General features: G+C 29.7%; 1 protein-coding gene across 2 annotated transcripts; it reads right to left on the reverse strand.

The window, feature by feature from the left end:
• Nucleotides 1–4,429: 4,429 nt before the first annotated feature.
• LOC132745853 (metalloprotease mig-17-like) lies at nt 4,430–21,562 on the reverse strand. Of its 2 annotated transcripts, none has more exons than XM_060734850.1 (13): nt 20,857–21,562; nt 14,696–14,793; nt 13,587–13,695; nt 12,949–13,130; nt 10,406–10,483; nt 9,473–9,630; nt 8,705–8,739; nt 8,351–8,465; nt 7,536–7,691; nt 7,031–7,169; nt 5,905–6,024; nt 5,532–5,616; nt 4,430–5,343 (listed from the first exon to the last, which is right to left on the reverse strand). In XM_060734850.1, the coding sequence occupies exons 1-13, from the start codon at nt 20,927–20,929 to the stop codon at nt 5,195–5,197; spliced, it is 1,497 nt and encodes a 498-aa protein (XP_060590833.1). In that variant the 5' UTR covers nt 20,930–21,562; the 3' UTR covers nt 4,430–5,194. The 2 variants fall into 2 exon arrangements, with proteins under 2 accessions (XP_060590833.1, XP_060590832.1); XM_060734849.1 differs by having other exon boundaries at nt 14,696–14,832.
• Between the last annotated feature and the right edge of the window lie 618 nt (nt 21,563–22,180).

The following is a 22,180-nucleotide window of genomic DNA, read 5'->3' on the forward strand; positions in this document are numbered from 1 at the left end:
GAAACAACCTTAATGTGTAGATGGTAGTAAAGGAAGGAATTTTCGCTGCAACCAAATTTAACAGAATTATGGCCCTTTGTTGATTTTTTCACTATATACTATGTAGAAATTTTGTGAACGCAACTCCTCTTAAACCGGATGGCAGATGTTGTTTAAACTTACAGGGATGAACAACCTTAATGTGTAGATGGTAGTAAAGGAAGGAATTTTTGCTGCGACCAAATTTAACAGAATTATGGGCCTTTGTTGATTTTTTCACTATATACAATGTAGAAATTTTGTGAATGCAACTCCTCTTAAACCGGATGGCAGATTTTGCTTAAACTTACAGGGATGAACAACCTTAATGTGAAGATGGTAGTAAAGGAAGGAATTTTTGCTGCAACAAAATTTAAAAGAATTATGGCCCTTTGTTGATTTTTTCAATATATACCATATTGAAATTTTGTGAACGCAACTCCTTTTAAACCGGATGGCAGATTTTGCTTAAACTCACAGGGACAACCTTAATATGTAGATGGTAGTAAAGGAAGGAACTTTTGCTGCGACCAAATTTAACAGAATTATGGCCCTTTGTTGATTTTTCACTATATACTATGTAGAAATTTTGTGAAGGCAACTCCTCTTAAACCTGATGGCAGATTTTGCTTAAACTTCCATGGATGAACAACATTAATGTGTAGATGGTTTTAAAGGAAGGAATTTTTGCTGCGACCAAATTTAAAAGAATTATGGCCCTTTGTTGATTTTTAGTTTTCAACTTGTGGCACATGTAGTGCAAAAAATATTTGACCTAGAGTCATAAGATTGACAGAACAGTGGCGTGTGGGGGCATTCGTGTCCTATGGACACATTTCTAGTTGTTTCAGTATATTTATTCAATTGTTTCAGTACATTGCTTTTGTTTAAATTGAGGAAAATCTGAATAATCTATACAAAGAATTACAGTTTACTTTGCAGATAGAAATCAAACCTAACTTATATCATTCACAAGCAAGCTTTAAAGGCATTTTTACAAAAGAAAATTGTTGTCTTCAAAACTACTAAAATTAGTCATTAAAAGTAGTCCCTTGAAACTTAGAACATGACTGTTTGTTTACTTTCCAAGTCCTATTTTAGCCTCTCTTAAAATCCCTGACATTATCGTAATTTGTGAATTAAATTCAAATGATTATTGTTTGTAAATAAATGATAACACCTTATCATTTCTTTATTTTTTGTCACTTCAGTAACAAATATGTCCGTCCTGTAACTTTAAAAGAGTTCTTCCCTTACTTTTGTTATTCAAATTTAAGATCTATTTAAGAATAATTCAAAGCTTATTTTCATTTCTGTATGTTGTTAACATTTAATTGTTAGTTCAATGATAAAAAATAAACGTAAATTTACAGTAATAAGTCGTTTAAGTAACATTGATTAGTCCTTGCAGTAACAAGCATGTCAAGGTGTAACACAGATTGATTTCTAGTTCTGCAATATAGCAACCTGGTAAAAGTTTATTTTTGCATTCAAATTGATAAAACTTACTCTGTTCATAACAATAGAACAAGAAAAAATGATATTCTTACGTGCGTGCGAAACATACTGACATTGTATTACTCAATTTCCTGTTTTGTTTACGGTTGAAGACGAAAAGGTCTTTTGTACAGAAAATATATACATCTATTAAAAAAAACCATTTAAGACTTAAACTGAAATTTAAAAAAAGTTGTGTTGTTTGTTTTGCTGTTGTTGTTTAGATCTTATCATTTTATTAAAAATGTAAAAAACTTTATCGTTACTGCAAAGACAAACAATGGTCAATATTGACCTTCTGAAAATCATAAACGATGTAAAATAGACGAGTTTATGTTGCACTTTGTAAAACTAGCTTTAAATTCATATGCTTAATAGATGAGATAAAACGTTGCAGCTAAATAAGGTATTCATATTTGAATAAAATCAGAACCCTAATTTGGGCGAAATTTGATATTAGCTCATACATAACTTTTTAAAGATACGTTTTCTACATCCTTTTAAAATAAGCTTTTGCCTATCAAACATTTGCCCAAGAGGTTTTACTGAAATAGCAATATGTTTCCAAAACAAGATAATATTATTTGAGTTTTCTGTGAAGAAGAAAACATAGATACTATTCCGATCTACACTTTAAGGACAACTATTAAAATTTATAAAAAAAATATTTTCTTAAAGGGATACACATGAATTTCTGTATTAAATTTTATATATTGGGTTTAAGTGTAAATATATTTATATATGTTGAACGAAATTTTGAAGCTGACAGAATCACCGAGTAGTTTTAACACAAGTTTTGTTTGTCTGGCAGTTACAAATACAGATACTGTAGATATTGCATGATTGAAACAAGTCTAAGTCATTCATTTGACATGTGTTTTTTAACATTTCCAAGGTTCGCTGTGACAACTATTGTGAAATCTTAACGCTCTAACGTGACCCAGTTGGGTCAGGTTAAAAGACCATCATTTAATACTTTATAATGAGAAAAGATTTGTTTCTGTGACTGCCTAGTATATTCATTTTGAGGACATTTACAAAATAATGAATGAAAAATTCAAAACGAACAAATTAAAATTTTGCCTGCGTCTCCCTTTAAAAGATACATCTCAAACATTTGCCCCAGAGGTTTTACTAAAACAATAGAACATTTTAAGTACATATATCAGAGATTTCTGTGTACCAGTTATATAATGTAATGTCACTGCAATCCAACCTATTTCAATAACAACAAAAAGATTGACTATGTATGTCGTAAACATATTTTCAAAATAAGATTAATTACCATTTCGTTCTTAAACGTGCGAAGACACAGCCAGACTAACTCTCAATATTAATATTTATTTCTCGAAAGGTTTTTACAGAAGTAAAACGTCCCTAGTATCAGATATTTGAGATGTCTGCTTACCGGACAAGACAAGACTGACTCTTGGTATGGGTAGTTTTCACTACGGATCACAGCAGTAAGTTATATTGAATTTACCAGAGCACAGCCAGCACACTTTCACTGCGCAAGCACTATTTATATACTGCTTGAGCAACATCTCCGCAGGAAATACAATTTGATTACCAAATAATATCAAAAGGTTTATTGATACTGATTTTTACTTTATCTTATAAGCGTTTGCTGCCTGAAGCTATTACCAGTACATACTATTGTGAGTGATACATATAAACACATTGGAGAATTTTCTTCACTAAAATACCTGCTCTTTTTATTGGAGATGTCATCAGACCTCTCCACAGTGTTCAGACTGATTGCTGGCGGCATCCATTTTTGCGTATCTGATTGTAGTGAATGAATCTCATTTATAGCGTAAAATCATTCGGAGCAGTCTACAAAAATTGTTTTGCGCATGCTCCGTTTTAAAATACGACTTAACTTAAACGAAAAATTAACATCGAAGTGAACAAATCGGTACGTAGAAAAATCGGAAAATATCATTTACGTCACTTAGCGCTACGTGGATGTTTCATTCCGTTTTAAACATTTAAATTGTATAAATCAATTACCGTATTGTTTTCTGAATAGCGTTTTACTATTCCATATTCCGATTAAAAGTAAAAGTGAACATTACAGGTACAATATCACCATGCACTATTATATGACCGAGTGAACCGTGTACCGAAATTTTGCTGCTCCTTAAACTTTTAAACCGGTACGACTAAATAACGCAACGGAGATTTTTTTGCGCAAATGGCACAAAGTTTACTCAAGATTTTCCTCAAATATAAATTGCACGGTTGGAGGCATGCAGCTTTATATACTGTTTATTCCAAATGATATAAACATCTTTTTTATGTAATTTGAGACTTAAAATACTTTATGCCCGTTTTGGAAAATGTAGAGGAAATGTTTCAATATACTTACCAAAACATTAACCGAAAATTTGCTTATTGAATTTTACAAGAAACTTTTATTTTGATACTACTTTTAATATATATATACATGTGTATATCATTTATTTTAAATTTAGTTTGATGACGTAACATAAATTATTCCCTTTGTAGAAAAAGTATCCCTTTAGAGACAAGAAAAAATCCATTTCTCTGGCATATATTCTTTCAAAACATTTTTTAAAAATGAAGTGTAAAACAAACTTTTATTATGATACCGTATTCAATGTATATAATAAATTCTATTTTGTTTAATAATTGTAATTTATAACCATTCATTGTGTCTTTTATGCAAAAATATTTTCGAATTAAACAAATCTCCCACAGCAGCAAAAAGACCTCTCGCATGCTTCTTTTTAAAGAAGCAAACTTGTCTTGATAGATTTAAAATTGAATTATCTTTTTTCCGATGAAAATGGCGAACTTATAGAAAGGGGAGGCAATCGTGTTAAGTGTTGGGTACTTTTACGTCACACTTAAGCTTTTGGACTGCGATATGAAGGTCACAAACGACATATTTTAAGTTGTTTTTATTTTATGAATAATAAAAACAGTATCATATAAAACAAAGAATACCAATTATAGAAAGATAGATTATATTGTTCTTTAAAACTTTTTTATCTTTCTTTACAAAAAGTGGAATTCATTATCTGTTTTTTAAAAAAGTCATTTCAATATTTGATGTTGATAATATGTTTCCTTATCAAATTGAAATTTACATTTCTAATCAATTTACCTGTACAGATAAACACACCATATATGTTGAAACTTATTGCAGAAATGGACACTTGTTCGTAATTTTTTAAGTTATTATTAATACAGAAGACACTATGCCAATCACCGTGTGTTTAACATTTCCTATTGTATAGTTTTAAGTGTAAAAAGTTTAAAAAGGTAACGTTTTATACCTTTTTATAGCTTTGGCGCAAAAAAATTAATTTCAATCATAACATGTTGAATTAAGGGCAATGCCTATAGTGTTTTGATAATACGACGTCGAAAAACGCCTTATCCTAATGTAATTATTTTGAATTTCTACCTCAGTTGATTGTGCTGTAGTTAAATGTCAAACGTTGTTTAGCCAAAGGTATCGATATTTTTACAGATATAATTCAACAGCTGTCAAACGCAGATCACGTATTTTCTAAAGGTCAGATATATATGACCATTTAACCGTGCTTTATCAATCATCACCGAGTCAATTGCCAATCAACTCCCTCTGTTATATATAATCAGCTTAAAGGTTAAGCTAAATGTTATCCACTTATAGGTGATTTCTGTATCAACTCAGAGAGTAAGCTAAATTTCGCCGATCCCTGCAAGATTTACAGCACGATTTTTTCATGCCTTTTCTTTCTTCACACAAACGAGGTGACGCCTTTATAATCACGCTGCAATAGATGGCAAATAAGTCTCCAGCTGGACAAGACTCTGTAAATAAGAAAAGGATATTTTATTTTTTTTCCAAAATTACTCGACATTAAACTACTTTACAGTTAAAGACACATTAAACATTATGATATTGTTCCTATGGTTTGTCATTTATTTGATTAAAAAAAACCAACAAAAAAAACAACTACAACAAACAAACATCAACAAGAGTTTATTAAAATACTTACCATCACGCAGTGTAGGTGTTCTATTATACATTTTGTATGCAAGTGACTGTCGGAATGGGGATACACACTCTCCAAGATGGCAAAACTAAACGTTGAAAAAACAAAGAAAATCACATATTTATGTCTGTATGTCATTTACTAAGTAAAGTTACAAAAAGCAGATATGATTTTCGGATTTATCAACTTGTGTCTTTGCTGCTAAGATTAGTTTATTAATCAAAACTAAATCGATAGAAAAAAAAACATTACCCATTTTGATTAACATTCAACTTTCTAAAAAAAGGCTTCGAGAAGAATGTACAATTGAAATATCAAATTGTGTATAACTGTGTAAGGTTTTTATGACATGCAAAAAGCTATATATATGACGTACTTTCCGTTGCCCACATGGTGTTCCGGGAAGAGCTATCAACCGGTTATTACTGTGACACTTATTTTCCATGTCGCTTGTACACCAGAGGCGAGAACATATCACTGAACGAGCAGATTCAATCTAAATAAAATTAAATGATTGACAGCTGAAGCTTCATCCTCAAATGCCCCACAAATACCGTTTTTGACGCTTTTAAAATGTAATTAAACGTGATTTTAAACACGTATTGAATGGCATTTATTAGTTGATTATGTTATTTTGAGAAAGAATAAAATCCAGTGTAAATATCATCTTAGATAAAAATAGCTGCACATTTTGTCTTAATTAAATTTCTCTCATAAGGAAACACAATAGGAAAGTCCTTTTAGGTGCAGCTTATTCGGAAATTTTAATTAACCGTGGTAATGCAGGATTTTCCCTCTCTACATTATTTTAAGCTATATTCCAATCATAACAAATAATAACGCGTAATAACACCTTTTAACTGAGAAACATATTAATTAGTTTGAATATCTATTTACTTATCAATGGTCATATATGCAACTTTTCTCTGAGCCTTTTGTTGAAACATAAGGACTGTAATTGTATCTATACTTTATTCCTAACTTCTAACAAAGATGGTATAAAAAAACAACAATTTATTAAGCACCAGGACTCGTGTTCTTATAATGTAATGACTATTTCAACACAGGGTCTCCTGGATTTAGTTTTTTTGTTTATTAAGAAATCTATTTCAAATATGAAGATTCCATGATGTCAGTACAAAACACAACCCTCTTAATCTTCCCTTTTCTATAATAATGTTACCCTCAAGGTACAATAAATATTCTTATGTTTAAGTTGTCCTTTTGATCAATTTTTTACTTCGATAAATAATGACATCTTAGAACAACATGGATACAGTTTTTAAAAATATAAATGTATGTTATCATATATGATAATTGTTTCATTCCAAGGGGAGAGTTTCTAAAAAAAGTGTGTAGCTTTTCACTTAATCTTTTTTCCTATTTGATTGTAATTATGCTTTATAGCGTGCATATGTTAGATTAAAATAAAATGATGTTTAAAATAAAACTCAAACCGTCCTTTACACGATGATTCAAATAATATTTAAGGTAATACTTACTTCACAAAACATTGAAGATGAGCCAAAAGCCATTGCGCATTGTTCGTTTTTATCAAATATTTTTCCAGGCGGAGTCTTGACTAAGTCATGTGTTATTGTTCCCATTGGTACATTCAACAAACATTGAGACCTAGAAGACCTGTTTACAAATAGAATTCGAAATAAGATATTGTTTGTACTCATACTAAATTACATGTCAAACATTATAAAGAGTAAACTATTTATTTCACATTTTATATTTAATTACATATAACAAAATATAAAGAGTAAACATATTTAAAAATAACATGTCAAAAATTATAAAAGATTCAATTATCCTTAAAAATCATTTACTTCTGTTATTAAAACACTATGTCTATTAAATAAATGTTATATTTATTGAAATATGTACAAGAAGGTTTCAAAAACACCCATATCAGATTATTTCATTTGTAGGATATGGATTTGATTTACATTTTTACAAGACAAATACAAAACTAATGTCACAACAAGAAATATATCTTGCATTATAAATTCTTTCAGCTGTCGCATTGAACAAGGTGAAAAATAGAACACATTTCTGGAAACATCTTGCTCATGGGAATTTTGTGGAGCCATTATATAATTTTTGTCAGCTGGACATTTATGGTTGATACCTTCACCATCATGAGTAGCACCTAAGCTGAAAAAAATATTCAAAATGTTATGAAGCAAAAATTAAAAACAATTATGTAGCATGAAAAGCCCTCTACTGCAAAGGCGACGACAAAATAACTAAATAAGTTCAAATGAAAGACACATGATTTCAAACCTGTAACAAACAATGTATTTCAAACATCGGTTTTAGCAATATTAAATTCTCAGTATTTATGATATTTGACTGAAAAATCACGAAAGCCAAAAGAAAAGTGAATGCCGCCCTTCCTTGTTGATTTTAATTTTCATATTTATAAACACTATTTCAACAATAATAGCTGGAGGTTATGAAGTATTTTTTTTTATAAAAAGCTGAATATCTATATAAGAGGTGTGAGAGTGTGACAACAGGAAACGAAAAATATTTGTTTTAAAAATAATTGCTTTCTAGTAAAATTCAAAAATATTATTTATTATGATCATTTAAAACATTGAAATATGTTTGTTAAGATCATTAAATATATCTGTTTTGATATCAATCTTTAATATCAAATGATTAATCATGTCTAATTTGATTATCAGATTATATACCGATACTGATATACGGCATTGAAATGGCGTATGGTATTATGTCTTTTAATTCTGATACGCATTTATATAATATCATATCTTATACATAAGTTTGTGCTTTAGAACATGACATACCTGTGACCAAGTTCATGAGTTATCACGCCTGCAGACTTAAAATCGCCAACATCTTGTACTATGGACGCTGATTTACCTTCTGAGGTATTACACATTGTTCCAACATAGGCAAGACCTTTGAGCATAAAAAAGATACTTTTTTTTTGCTTATACATACAATACAAACGAAAACGTACACATTAATTGTGTTGACGTGTAAGTTTATATTCTTTTAAAATCAATTGTTTTTATCTAAGGATGAGAAAAAACAAATCAGTTACTTTATTATTTAGCAGTAAATGTCAAAAAAGCAATGCTGATATTTGTAGCAAATAGGATGTTTTAATATCTAAAAGAAACAAACATTTAACTCACCATCAACCTTTTTTAGCCTTCTTTTTAGTATATAGCTGAAATAAAAAGTGGAAAAACTTTATTCAAAAGAACATCTTTATTTAGACGAGCATGAACAGGTTGCAGTGCATGTTTCTAATGATAATGATGGAACAATTGAAGCAATTATACATAACATGAGAGAAGCACCAATCCTCATTCATTTATTTGGCCTGGCTTGAATGATCATAATTCACTTACAGGTCATATTCATTTCTTTTTAGTAAGTAAGTTCTAACTCCTTGAATGGCTCGAAATAGTTGCTACTACATTCTGCGATGTAGGACGGCTTTTTACGTTTGCGATTCGTATTTGAATTACATGTAATAAAGGCATAGTTCAAAACGAAAATACTCTATGATTAAAGCATCATATGTAAGCAGTTTTACTGTGTACATGATTGCTAGTTAAGATATTTTTCTGACAAAAATAGTGATACAATGTTCTGTATTATATGAAGACAGAATATTATAGTATTGTATTATCTGTTCCATTTCATTAAAAGAAAATGTGATACTCTGGTATATGTCTTTGCTGTTTATCAAGATCTTTAATTAATTCCCAAGAAATTATGATAATTTGCATGAACGTCATGCTACTGTTGTTTATAAATAAAAATGTCATTATCCAAATATAGATGTTGTCATTAGCATTTATTGTTTACTTAACTTGTTGATGGAATCGAACAAATATAAATTTATCAACTTTGACATAATACCAACATGATAATTATTAAAATCTGTATTTTACCTTGTAAATAAAATTGCATGATCGTACTTGGGTAGAAATGTTTTTCTACTAAGCCATTTCTGGAACCGTTTTAAAGCTCGGCTTGCACTAACAATGCTATTACCATTGTAAGATGACCATCTTGCTATATATTCTAACCAAACTACATCACGTTTTGTCTGAAAATTAACAATTTAAAGACTGTAGTAATAAACAGATACTTCAATACGTTGTTTATAATACCATATAGATAAAATCATTGCATTTTTTTCCACAATAAAAAGCGTGTAGACTATTTCATATAGTTACTAAACTAAATATAAATATCAAGTGCAAGTATCACTTAGGTAAAAGAAAACGTTTAGTAAGTAAGTGCCGACTTTGCGACATTGTAAAAAAATATGTATAAGTGCTGACGCATTGAAGAATTATAAAATACTTGGCTCTATTTCATGTTTTTATAAAATAAATATTTTAATTCATTATTAATTAGCTTTGCTTACAAAATCTTATAGCCTTATATCTTAGTATATTTTGTATTATCTTATAATGAATATTGGGAATAAGCTCTTTAAACTTCTTTTTTTCTTTGCTTATGTCATTAACGTTTTTGTTCTAATAATTATTTCTATGCTAGATTTAAAGTCACAGAGTTTTTATCGACAACTAATGCATTTGCGCCGCTGCCGACATGTGCCTATACCTTGATTATGAAACGAACTTACAAAAGAACGAGGTTAGATGAGTAAATATCAAATCAGAAGTCAGCGATCTTACCAGCTTTTCCAGGATCTGTTCTAACTTTAAATTATATTTTACAATTCATACCAATCACAAATATCTTTAATGAATTTTGATTATTATGTATAAAACACATTTTCAAATTATGCAATGATATTAATGAGGTTCAAATGGGTTTAAAAAGCTCAATACGAATTTAAGTGTCTGTCTTACCTCAGCAATATAAATATCACATATTTGTACATGTATCGAGAAAGTTTTGTCACTTATCGTCTCGAATCTCTGGTTTACCTGGAAATTAACACATCAATTTGTAATTATTACATTTATTATAGTCTATATCTTTTTTTTCCACATTTTGACATATAATATAAATATGCATATATTTTGTTAAACATTTTTTGATAATCTCTACGTTTCAGGACCATTCTATGGTGGCTGATTTGGTACGCTTTTTTGCGTCTAGTTGGCGCTAGCGACAACACGAAAAAGCGCCAAGCGGACTTTCGTCTTGTCGTCCTGTCGCTAGCGACAACACGAAAAAGCGCCAAACGGCGCGTTGTCGTCTTGTCGTCCTGTCTCTAGCGCGGCACGCAAAACGGCGCGTTGTCATGCGGCGTGTTGTCGCAATGTCACATTGTCGCTCGGTTCAAGCGACAGGGCGACAACGCGCCGTTTTACGTGCCGCGATAGAGACAGGACGACAAGACGACAGCGCAACAAGGCGCTGTTTGGCGCTTTGTCGTGTTGTTGCTAGCGCCAACGCGACGCATAAAAGCGTACGAAATCAGCCACCATACTATTCAGTACGTATAAGACAGGTATACATCAGCATAATACCGTTTCAAACAGTTTAAATAAAATCTAGTTTTTTATCGAAAGGAAGAAGTGCTTGTTTTGACGATGTATTTCATCGAATGGCTAGGTAAACAGAAACCTAACTAAATATCTTACAATATAAAACAATGTTGTTTTTTGTTGTTGTTGTTTTCATTGTCATATAGCTATAACGTATTTCTGTAAAGACTTTTTAAATCAGTCGATTTGCCGTAAAATCTAATTCAACAGACCAAAAACAAGTATACTACTCATACATTTTAAAGTTTACTAAGACTGTGTTTCTTTAAGAGACCTTAAAATAGAGAGAAATAAAGAATCCCCAAGGAAGGCACAAAAGGACAAAATTGAAACTGTTGCAGGCTCGGTTTTAAAGTCTGCAAAGCAACCGTTTTGTCTTTTTCATGATACATATATTATAATTTCATCAGATTTATTAATTTATTTAAAAGCAGTTTATGTCTGGTACGATAGGAGTGAAACTTGAACATACTGTTGCAAATATGATTAATACGATAGAAGAAAGTGCAGATTAGGTTCTGTCTTATACGATTTATCTTAAAAATAAAAAAATAATATAAACTTAACGATTGTCCAATATTAGATTTATTCTCAACCTTGTGATTGACTTACATGCCTATTTTATTAAAATGTTATTGGTAACCTGTTATCATTTTTAACGGTTGGCTTCAATTATTCATTTCTATGCTGATAATTGCCTCCCTTAATATATTTATTTTTAATACTTTTTCTAATTGAATTTGCCACCTTAAAAGTATCTCATATATTATGACATTTGCTAAAAAATGTTAACGTTATTAATTTGAACATTAATACGAGTCAATAATTCAAGAAAAATAAGACGAATTCAACTGATGTCATTAAGCATCTTAGATTAAGAATATTAATTAGCATTTTTATAATTTTAATTTCCTATTCTAGAGAAACAACATGTTTAGACATGAAAACATCAATTCAATACATTATTTTTTGTGTAACAATGATGTATTGTTAATATTTTACGATTCTTTCCTGATTATTTTTACCAGGTTATTAAACTATGATAAGTAAATAATAAAATCTACACGTACACCAACGTTTATCTACATGTATACTGTTACTAAGGCCCCCACGATTACACGTTTAAACGGATTCGTTTCGATTTTCATTCATAAACGTTTACGATTTTGTTTACCGTTTAATCGAAATGACCATATTGTCTTACAAAATTTCTTAATCATTGCCTGTAATAATGGATTTTATCAATTTTAGTGGTTTATCAAAGTAAACAAACTGAAAATAGGTGTTTACAACCCTCCACACAGCATTACGGTGCAAAATTGCTTGTGACATAATATAGATTAGGTAAAAAGTGGGGTTACAAAGCAAAAAATGTGTGCTGACTCAATCGTGATGAGCCCTGGACATTCTTTATTTGTACATGTATAAAAAATAGAAAGAAAGACATCATTTGGCGACTCAAATACATGGTGTGTATAGTACAAAGAGGTACCACCGTTTAAACGGTATCGTTTCGGTTCTTAGCAATCGTGTAAACGTTCACAAAAAATTGTAAACGTGGGAGCCTTAACTGTTACACATTAATATGACCAATTATTAATTATGTTGTAAAGAGGCATTTAGATAATACAATATTTATAAATGAAACATTTCATGATTTATTTTCAACATTCAATCAAGCACTATTTCGTTCAATATTTGGAAAAAACATGATTTTATTTTTATACAAATACATTCAGTCCAAACATATTACATTTCTAACACACACATATATCACAAAGATTTTTCTTTTGTTGATATAGGGTTGCAAAGGGCTTATAACATTATATCGAACCTGACAAAACAACAACGGAAATATCCATGGAAATATCAATGAAATATGTATACTCTATACTCACTATTGCAATAAGTATGCTAAAATATTGCTTGATTCTTCTCTTTGCATCAGCAACGTCGAACAAGCTCTCTCTTAAAAATTTCTGGAATGTTGAGTTGTCAATGACCAGCAGTAGTTCAATAGTTGTATCAGTGTGTTTCATATAGTGTCTCTTTGCAACATCTATAGACGAGTCTGTTATATCTATTAAATAAAAAAAGAAAAGATTACATTTTTTAACAAAGTCAAATTGATAAGAAGTCAACGAAATTTTGCTATGATATTTAAATATTCAATTATTAGTTTAGGTGCGTTTTAACATACGCAAATTAATGTGCTTTTATTATTTAAAAAAAAAATATTATTTATTATTTTTTATGAATACAAAGGTGATCATGAAACAAATATAAGTTTAAGTGAAGTCAAGAATGTCCTTACTGAAAGTATGGGTATGTTCATGTGTATTTGAATGAAACGAGTTGAATAAGAGAATGTGTTGATACGCCCTTCTTATACAAGCCAAAATAATAAAAAGAGTCTAATGTAACATAAACAACATAGAAAACATGATGTTCATTACACATGCGTTTACAACTTTGAAAGATTTTGAAAAATGAATGAAATAAACATAAGTTACATCTTGGTCTAGTTAATACTTACATGAAGGTGAATAAGGCGAGGTAGAAAAGATATCACGTTGTATGTGTCTTTGTATCACAGCAAATTGAAGCAAAGCTAGTATAGAACTCCTGTTTACTGGCCTGTCTGTCTGAAATGAAAATATTTTATACTTACTTATATTTAGATTGCATATATTAAACAAAGATTATTGCTCTGTTCAAACATTATTGGTAAATCATTCACACAAAATATTTTCATAAAATGTTAATAAAATGTAAATATAATAAAAATAAATTATATTATATAACAGACATATAAACCGATGTTAAGGAGCGTGATAGACGTTCTTTCATTCATTTAAACTATAAAAAAAAACGTGTTCCCCTTTTTGGTGTTGTCTACGAATCCTTAGGGATCATTTTCATGTTCATGACTTTTAATTGGTTTGATTTTTTGAGACTCACGAACACAATTTAGATCATATTGCGCCGAAACAGGAAACATCGGGTGTTACAAACCTAAAGCAACATCAGGGGTCGAAACAATCTGACCTGCTGGAGCCAAGAAATATTGTGGCTGATTTGGTACACATTGCTCGTTGCGTTGTCGATAGCGACAAGCCAACCTATTGATATCGCCTTTCCGTCTTATTGCTAGCGAAACGCGCCAAACGGCGCGTTGTGGCACTGTCGTTTTGTCGTCCTGTCGCTAGCGAAGAACGCCAAACGGAGCGTTGTCGCGATGTCGCTTATCCTTTGATTTCAGCCGAGCGATAATGTGACATCGCGACAACACGCCGCACGACAACGAGCCGTTTGGCTTGCATCGTTAGCGACAGGACGACAAGACGAAAGTCCGACAACGCGCCGTTTGGCGCTTTGTCGTGATGTCGCTAGCGACAACACAACGAACCGAAGCGTTCCAAATCAGCCATTATAAAGAGATGCATAGACTCCAGTAATTCAAATACATTTAGTCGCCTCTTACGACCAAGCAGGGATAAACGATTGCATCTATTATGTTGCCTCAACCGTTAAGCCACAAGTGGATACACAACCATAGAAAAAACAAAATTTTGAAGAAAACTCTTGCCCATAAAACACGCATTAAGTGTCTTTAATTGAGAAAATAAAAATGTGCATACATACCTTATTGAGTATTTTAAAGTCTTTATTTGTAGATGTTTGATTTTGTGTTTGCTCTAACATCGTGTTTCTTTCCTGCCAATATGTTTGAAAAGGTGATTCTAAAAATTGATCATCAAAGTAGTTTACTTTGAGAAAATCTAAAAAATAAAACCAAGAATATCGCTTATGAAAATTGAAAAAAAATTATAAAGGGCCATATAACTTCTTATAAAATCTTTAAAAAACTAAAAAAAACTAATAAAATAATAGAATACGTGGCAATGATGTTATATGCTTTGATATAAAAGTGAACGGCAATTCTTTAAAAATCAAGAGTCTAAATGGTATGCCTCGAGAGTCAAAACAATAAGCTTTACATTTCTTTTGCAAAATATTAAGATAATATCGTCTACATCAACAAGGCAGAGCGACATTCACTAGACGCAACCTCCAACAGTACCAAGCCACATAAGACCATTGATAACGCACCCATCAGGGTCACAATCAAAACGGAAGACACTACCTCAGAGCAAGAACGGAGCTTATCTATAACTAATAATTTACAAATCAAATTAAAGGAAACCATTTAACAAGCAATCTTTATCAAGCTGTATTTTGCTATTTTTGTATCGCTTGATGTATAATAAAGTACATGTTTGGTTTAAGAAAGATGTAAAATGGTATTAGATTATAAAAGTCTGCAATAAAAGAATCAAAAACCTAAAATTAGAACCTTGAATTTCCTTGAAATTACTTCCGTTATGTGGCTTAGATTTTATTGGACTCTTATAGCCCAATAAAACATAAATTGAGCAGAATATAAATCCTATGTAATGCTTATAAGACATTTTAGCGGCACGCTCAAAACATGAATGAAAAAAGGAAGATAATAGTTTTCGTTGCATGAGAACAAAATGATAAAATGAGACTTTATCTTCAGTAAAGTAGTTGTTTTCCATTTATATGAGACGATTTTCTAGATAGAGACATGAATGAACCGGGTTTTCTCAATGAAGTAGAATGCCGATAATACATTTCTTTTGATAACATTGATTTATTGGTGTGACATTTTATCAGGCATACGATCAGTACGCAACTTATATTTTACATTTTTTCCTATTAGCATGTGAACTATTTTGTCATTTGTTGTATATAGTTATATGCATGTGTGAATATATCATTTCTTTTATTTTAAAAACTGTCATAATAATAATATATAAAACATTTTGAAATTTGATCATATTTCGGGATTTTATGTCAGTTATTTATATATATTTCTGTAAAAAAATCTGATTTTACTGAAAATATTAATCCAACCTATCTAATTTCAGATCTTTCACGTGTTTCAGTATAACTTTTCATTTGCAAAGATAGCTCACTTAAAAGAACTTGTGTATCGTTGTATGTCAGCCGTAAAAAATATTTGTCATTCATTTTGTCACGTGGTTTTCTATTCTTTGACCTTAATTATAACGTTGATTTTTTTTCCAGTTAGTATCATATCAGAATCATTTAAGCAGATAGTGTTGCTATAACGGTAATTTATCTCATCTAGAAAAGAAGTGATATAAATGCCAACAATATTTTAACAGAAAGTACATCTTATCTAGATGAGATACTGAACCATCTATTTTTCTTTTTATAGAAGGACTTGATTGATGATTAGAATTCGTGAATGTTTACGATTGTAGATACGTTGGGAGATGTATTATGCTTTAGTATGTATATCCTATCCTAGACGTCGCTTGTCGCTTTGAAATTAATGACTGAAAAACATGTCTTGTTTCCTGGAAACATGCTTTGTCACATAAACTATTAGATATGAACAGAAATATTCTAAACGTCATTCACATCAATTTTAATCATTGACAATTCTTTGTTTTATTCTTTTATGCACGACAACTTTTTAAACAGCCTCTTGTGTATATTTAGCTCGTTGTTGATGTTTTCGTGATTTTTTTTCGTTTTTTTTTTATTGGTATATGTTGTTTAAATAATTCTCTCACAATAAAAATTTTAATTTTGTGTTGGTATCGTGCAGGTCTTACACTGATTATAAACAAGAACAAACATTTAATTGCAATTATAAAAAAAATAATTTTCATCAAATTCCACTTAACTGTGTTTTGTTGTTTTTTTTATAAATGTTTTATATTTTTATCATGGTTTCATTCTAGTTTATGTATAGATTTCATGCAGATATCGATACTCGTTAATATATAAAAAGCACAATTGAGTTTACAAAGAAGTATTATAAATTTGGTATTAAAAAAAATTGTCAGTTTTCCACAATAGAAATTTACAAAGAAATATTAACTTATGGTCACAAAATACAACTGCTGGCTACGCTTAAAGACATCGACCAGAAAGTCTGTCTCAACTTGGAATATTATTATGTAGATCTAGGCTATTTCTTTCTTGTTTGATCACGATAAGCATTCGAAAAGGTTAAAGAAACACGAGATACAAAAATAGAATATCAAGAGCGGGAACAAATCTGTTTATGACAGATTAGGGAAGTACTCCAATGTGTTATGTTTATTTTAGGATTCGGCTGATCCTCTGATACATTTCAAATTAATATCATCAAGCTGCAATTTATTACTGGGAACACCTTCAAGTGTTGATATTTCGCATTAATGTTTACATCTCTTGTTAGTGTACGCAAAATCTCCTCTAGAAATTTTAATTACAAAATGTTTTTTGCACTTGTCAAAAGAGCGTAATTAGCATCTACACTTGTTGGACATTAATAAATATGTATTGTTACATTTTTGAATATGTAGATAGATTTAATTGATTTCATTTAAGGTGAAAATAAATAATTTTTAAATTCACATTAATAAAAAAGATATAAACTGATGAATATTAAATTATATTATTTTGTTAACCTTCTATAACAGTCACTTTTATGTTCCTAAATGGTTAGCTTCACAACTGGAGTTTTTAACATATTGATAAATATAAATATTTTTCAATATTGTAGAAATAACAATAATGATTTCATAATATTTAATGAAATATTCTTTTGAAAAAAGTGATACACATGTAATGAATTTAGTTCACAGTTTACCGTATTACAGTGTGAACTCGACCCATTCAATATGGTGAGGTATCAATCAGCTTCAATAAACAGGCCAAGCCCATTAAAAAACATTCTTTACAGACGGGAGTAACCGTTGCACTTTAACATATTTTGATATTTTCTTTGAATGTTTACACCATGTTTCAACAGATAAACAGTTTGATATATGTTATATAAGAGGCTCTAAAACTGAGGGGTGTAATATGTAGTCTATGACTGATGTATGTGTCAGATTTAAAGAAGATACCAAGAAATCTCACAAACGGGAAAATACGTAAACAGTGCAATAGCTCGATTCACTAATCTTCATGTAAACTTTCTTAAATGACACACTTGATATTACATATGTACTTAATAAAACCGTACATTCCACATGTGCATCAAATATCTCGCTCAAAGTATTATGGACACATTTTTTTACTTATGATAAGATAACCTTCAATTTTTTATTCATTTATCTTATTTGATTTGTATTTTTCTATATTTCATTATTATTATCATTTTTATTTTGACATGACTTTAGTAAAGGTTATTCTCGTTGTTTTGTTATATTTGGTAAAAAGCTTGTAAAAAAAGATTTTTATATTTTAAAAAGTTCGTGCGCACGCGTTTGTTGATTACAAAGACTCAGATAACAAACTTGAGTTGTATTAGTTAATTTTTCGAGAAAAGGGACAAAAAAGATCTAATTTCAATTGAAGATTTGTGCAAAAATCTTAATCAAAGCAGCTAATTTTCGATTTTATAAGACAAAACAAAATGTGTGGTATAAACTTACCATGCAGGATAGAATTGCTCTCAGTGAGCTTTTGTTAGACTTTTAAGTAATCAACAATTAATTTATAAATAAGATAAATGCTAAAGATCAGACTTTATTTACATAATTTGGTAATACACCTTATGGTCTTTTTAATGGAAAAAAAGAAATAATATCTCTTGAAAAAAAAACGAGAAATATTTTTTTAAATGTTTGAATTAATGGATAAAAGTTGCATTTCAAAACTGTAATGACATTATTGATACATAGAAAGTATGTCATAAAGATTGTTACCCGATATAAAATTCAAACATTGTTTAGCCACTGATAACTAAGCCTTATTTATATATATATATTCCCAGGAATGTAAGAGACTTTTTATGACACCTTAGCAAATTATAATGACTAATTAAAAAAATAAAGTGTAATTTCATATAAAACTGCTTCTTTTCTTTGTTTAAATGATTTGAGAACTATGCATTATTTGCATATTATTTATATCCACTTTCTGAAATACGATTGAAAAACGTTTACATGATATAGAGAACTATTTTATAATCATTCTTAAGATATACGACTGATTGTAACAAGTTGGAACAATTTTGAACATTCATGAACGAAGCAAAAGTCATGCTTAAATCCTAAAAAACTAATCGTTTTATTGAAAATGAATACATTTATTAATTATATTAAAAATATTGTTTTACGTGAGTTTTAGAAAAAATATATTTACAGCTATTCCCTTAAAGAGATGTACTTCAAAATTTGATATTACAACTTATCTATATAACTTCGACAAAATGATTTTAAATGCCTTTTTTGTCTTTCACAATTTAAGTAATTTTTGAACAAAATAGAAGAACACTGGTTTTTCAAAATAAATTACATTCCCTAAATACTTATGAGTGAGCATTTGTACAATATTCATACTAAATGTTTAAGAAGATGAGATGTTAATGAGACATATAGTAAGTGATAATGGTAGTTTCTACTGTTAGAAAAATACGATATGAATTATTGTCACTTACTAGAGATAATTATCATTTGCTTTGTGAATCGAACATTTCAATTATACTTCACATATAAGTCACTCATACATTATTTTATGTCGTTAATTGTTTAATAATAATGATCCAGAATGCTGCAACTTTTTCTGTATGAAAACAAAACCCTCACATAATGCTTAAGCTTCTAGCAATTAATTAATTCGTAAATTATAACAACTGTGGATTGTCTTGTTTTGCACATTGCACAATATTGTCCTGAACAATATATGTACCATGTTTGTAAAACCTAGATAAATAACAGTTTATATATGTTTCAGGAAAAAAAACATCTTCGAAACTGTTCATTTTATCAAACATTTATCTGATCAAAATGACGTAAAACAGCTCATAACGATGGCAATAATTCTGCATCGGTCCAATTTTTTATGTTATGGTAACAACGTTAGAAAGTTCTCTATGCTTTGGTTTTTGTTTAACAAAACTATATCTATTTATCAAACAATTTCTTTGTGCTCATAGAGGTGAATTTATATCTATCATTATTTGCTAATTAACTCTATAAACGATACGGCATTGATTTATAAACCATATTAAAGTACTACAGAAAATATGCTTTATACATAAAAACTAAGTGTTAGATCGGTAATTCAGTTATTCCGGATTAATGCATGGTTTGTTATCTGATAACAAATTGTTCTTGTCCTAGACGATAGGATGGGCAACACACAAATGAGATAAGAAAAGCAAACCTGGATATTAAGTTGGGGAAATGTTTAAATGTCAAACAAAATGAATGTTTAAGCATAATTTTATCTGAATGTTTGTATTTTGTAACCATGTGCATTTTGTACACGTCTTATAGAAATAAACTATCTATTATAAAGTAGTAAGACTAAACAGTTTAGGAATTGTTTTTAATGTTTACATTCCGTAATAAGAGTTACATAAGGCATTTGACAGCTGTTCTGATATTCCGTTTGCCTTAATTTAAATAAAAAAACGTGTCAGATGGAAAGAAGATATAAAAATATAATTTTATGGAAAGGTATGAAGAAAATAACATTTTAAAAAGCTTCTTTAAAATAATTTAATGAAACGTCAAAAAAGAACTAAGCATAACGGTAACAATTATATTCACAATTATTTTTGCATTTTAAAAACGACGTTCTAAATGAAACATATTTTAAGATGGCTAATCTATCTTTATATTTGAGCTCAATATTAAACTAACATTTAAAAATTGCAGTTGTTGATAAATAAATACAATATAATTACAAATCTTTACAGGAAATTATTAAAAAATATTTTAAGTACAAAGTAAAAAGTGTTCTACCTTTAAGTTTTCCGCAGTAAATTGTTGGTACAAGAATACATACAACTATCAAAATATGGTCACGTAGTTCCATTGTTTAATAACCAGCACAAATAAATGTAATTCGGTGAATACCTGACACTAAAATTCATAATTCTTTTAATTTACATTTACTAAGAAGTGGTTGCATGGTCGCCGAGTCGCACAAGTCATTTGAAATTGAATGGATCATGAAATTTCCGTTCACTTACGCCGATCAATTTTATTGGTAGCCGATATCAGCCGAGCTGTTTGCGGGGGTGGCGGAACGCCATTGCGTGTTGCAGATATTGTTTGCATGGCTTTACAGGGGGAAAAAATCAGTAATAGCCGTTTATCTGTCCTATGATTAATGGCCGATCTGGCTCGTAATTGAGTAATTATGGCAAATCATCATTTTTGCTGCTATAAAAGTTCTATATATAGAATACCGCCGTTTGACATGGCTAAACCCGACCTGACGACGAGGTTATTTCAAATGTACCAAATGCATTTTCACATCCGAATTGTTGTTTGAAAAATGAAAAAGTGATTTCAGATAATTCCAGAGATCAGTAAAACAGCGTTCATTCATCATTATAATCATATTGCGTAAAATACACTTCAGTAACGATTAAATCCAATAATAACAAAACAGACGATAACAAATAAAAGATGATGGCAACGTAGCAGGTTGTTACTGATGGAGATTTTTAGATCAGCGTAGAGAGTACAGCGCAAAATCAAAACATATCAAGAGAAATATTGAGAAATAGACGGATACGCAATTAACGAAATATTATAAACTTCATGCTCCGAAATAAATAATTCTCGCCAGTGTCTTATAACGCGATCTAACTAATAATTGATCAAAACAGATAAGGTTAATGATTTTTTTTAAATGATTGTATTTAGTTATTAAAGAACAATATGCATTATATTGTTTCAATGTCTGAAATAAAATATTAAAAAAGAAAAGTATTTTTCAATTAAATCGTATAAATGGTAATATAAATCTTCAATGTCGTAATGTTTACGGATTAGATCTGAAATACATTTAACAAAAATAAATAAATAAATAATGAAAAAATAATGAAAGAAATAATGAAAGAAATATAAAGAAATAAAAAAAGAATAAAATTAAAATCAAATTCGGAGGGGGAATTTTCCGTTGTATTTGAAAAAAACACACGATAAAAACATATGTGTAACACAGCTGTCTATGACAGGATATTTCAATAATTATCTTTAACCTTCTTAATCGTTTGGATAGACATATTTCCGTTTTATATAACATTGTTTGATGTATTCACACGATAACATTTAT

The sequence above is a fragment of the Ruditapes philippinarum genome, unplaced genomic scaffold, assembly GCF_026571515.1.
Source record: "Ruditapes philippinarum isolate M1 unplaced genomic scaffold, ASM2657151v2 ctg445_1_1_1_1, whole genome shotgun sequence".
NCBI lineage: Eukaryota > Metazoa > Mollusca > Bivalvia > Venerida > Veneridae > Ruditapes > Ruditapes philippinarum.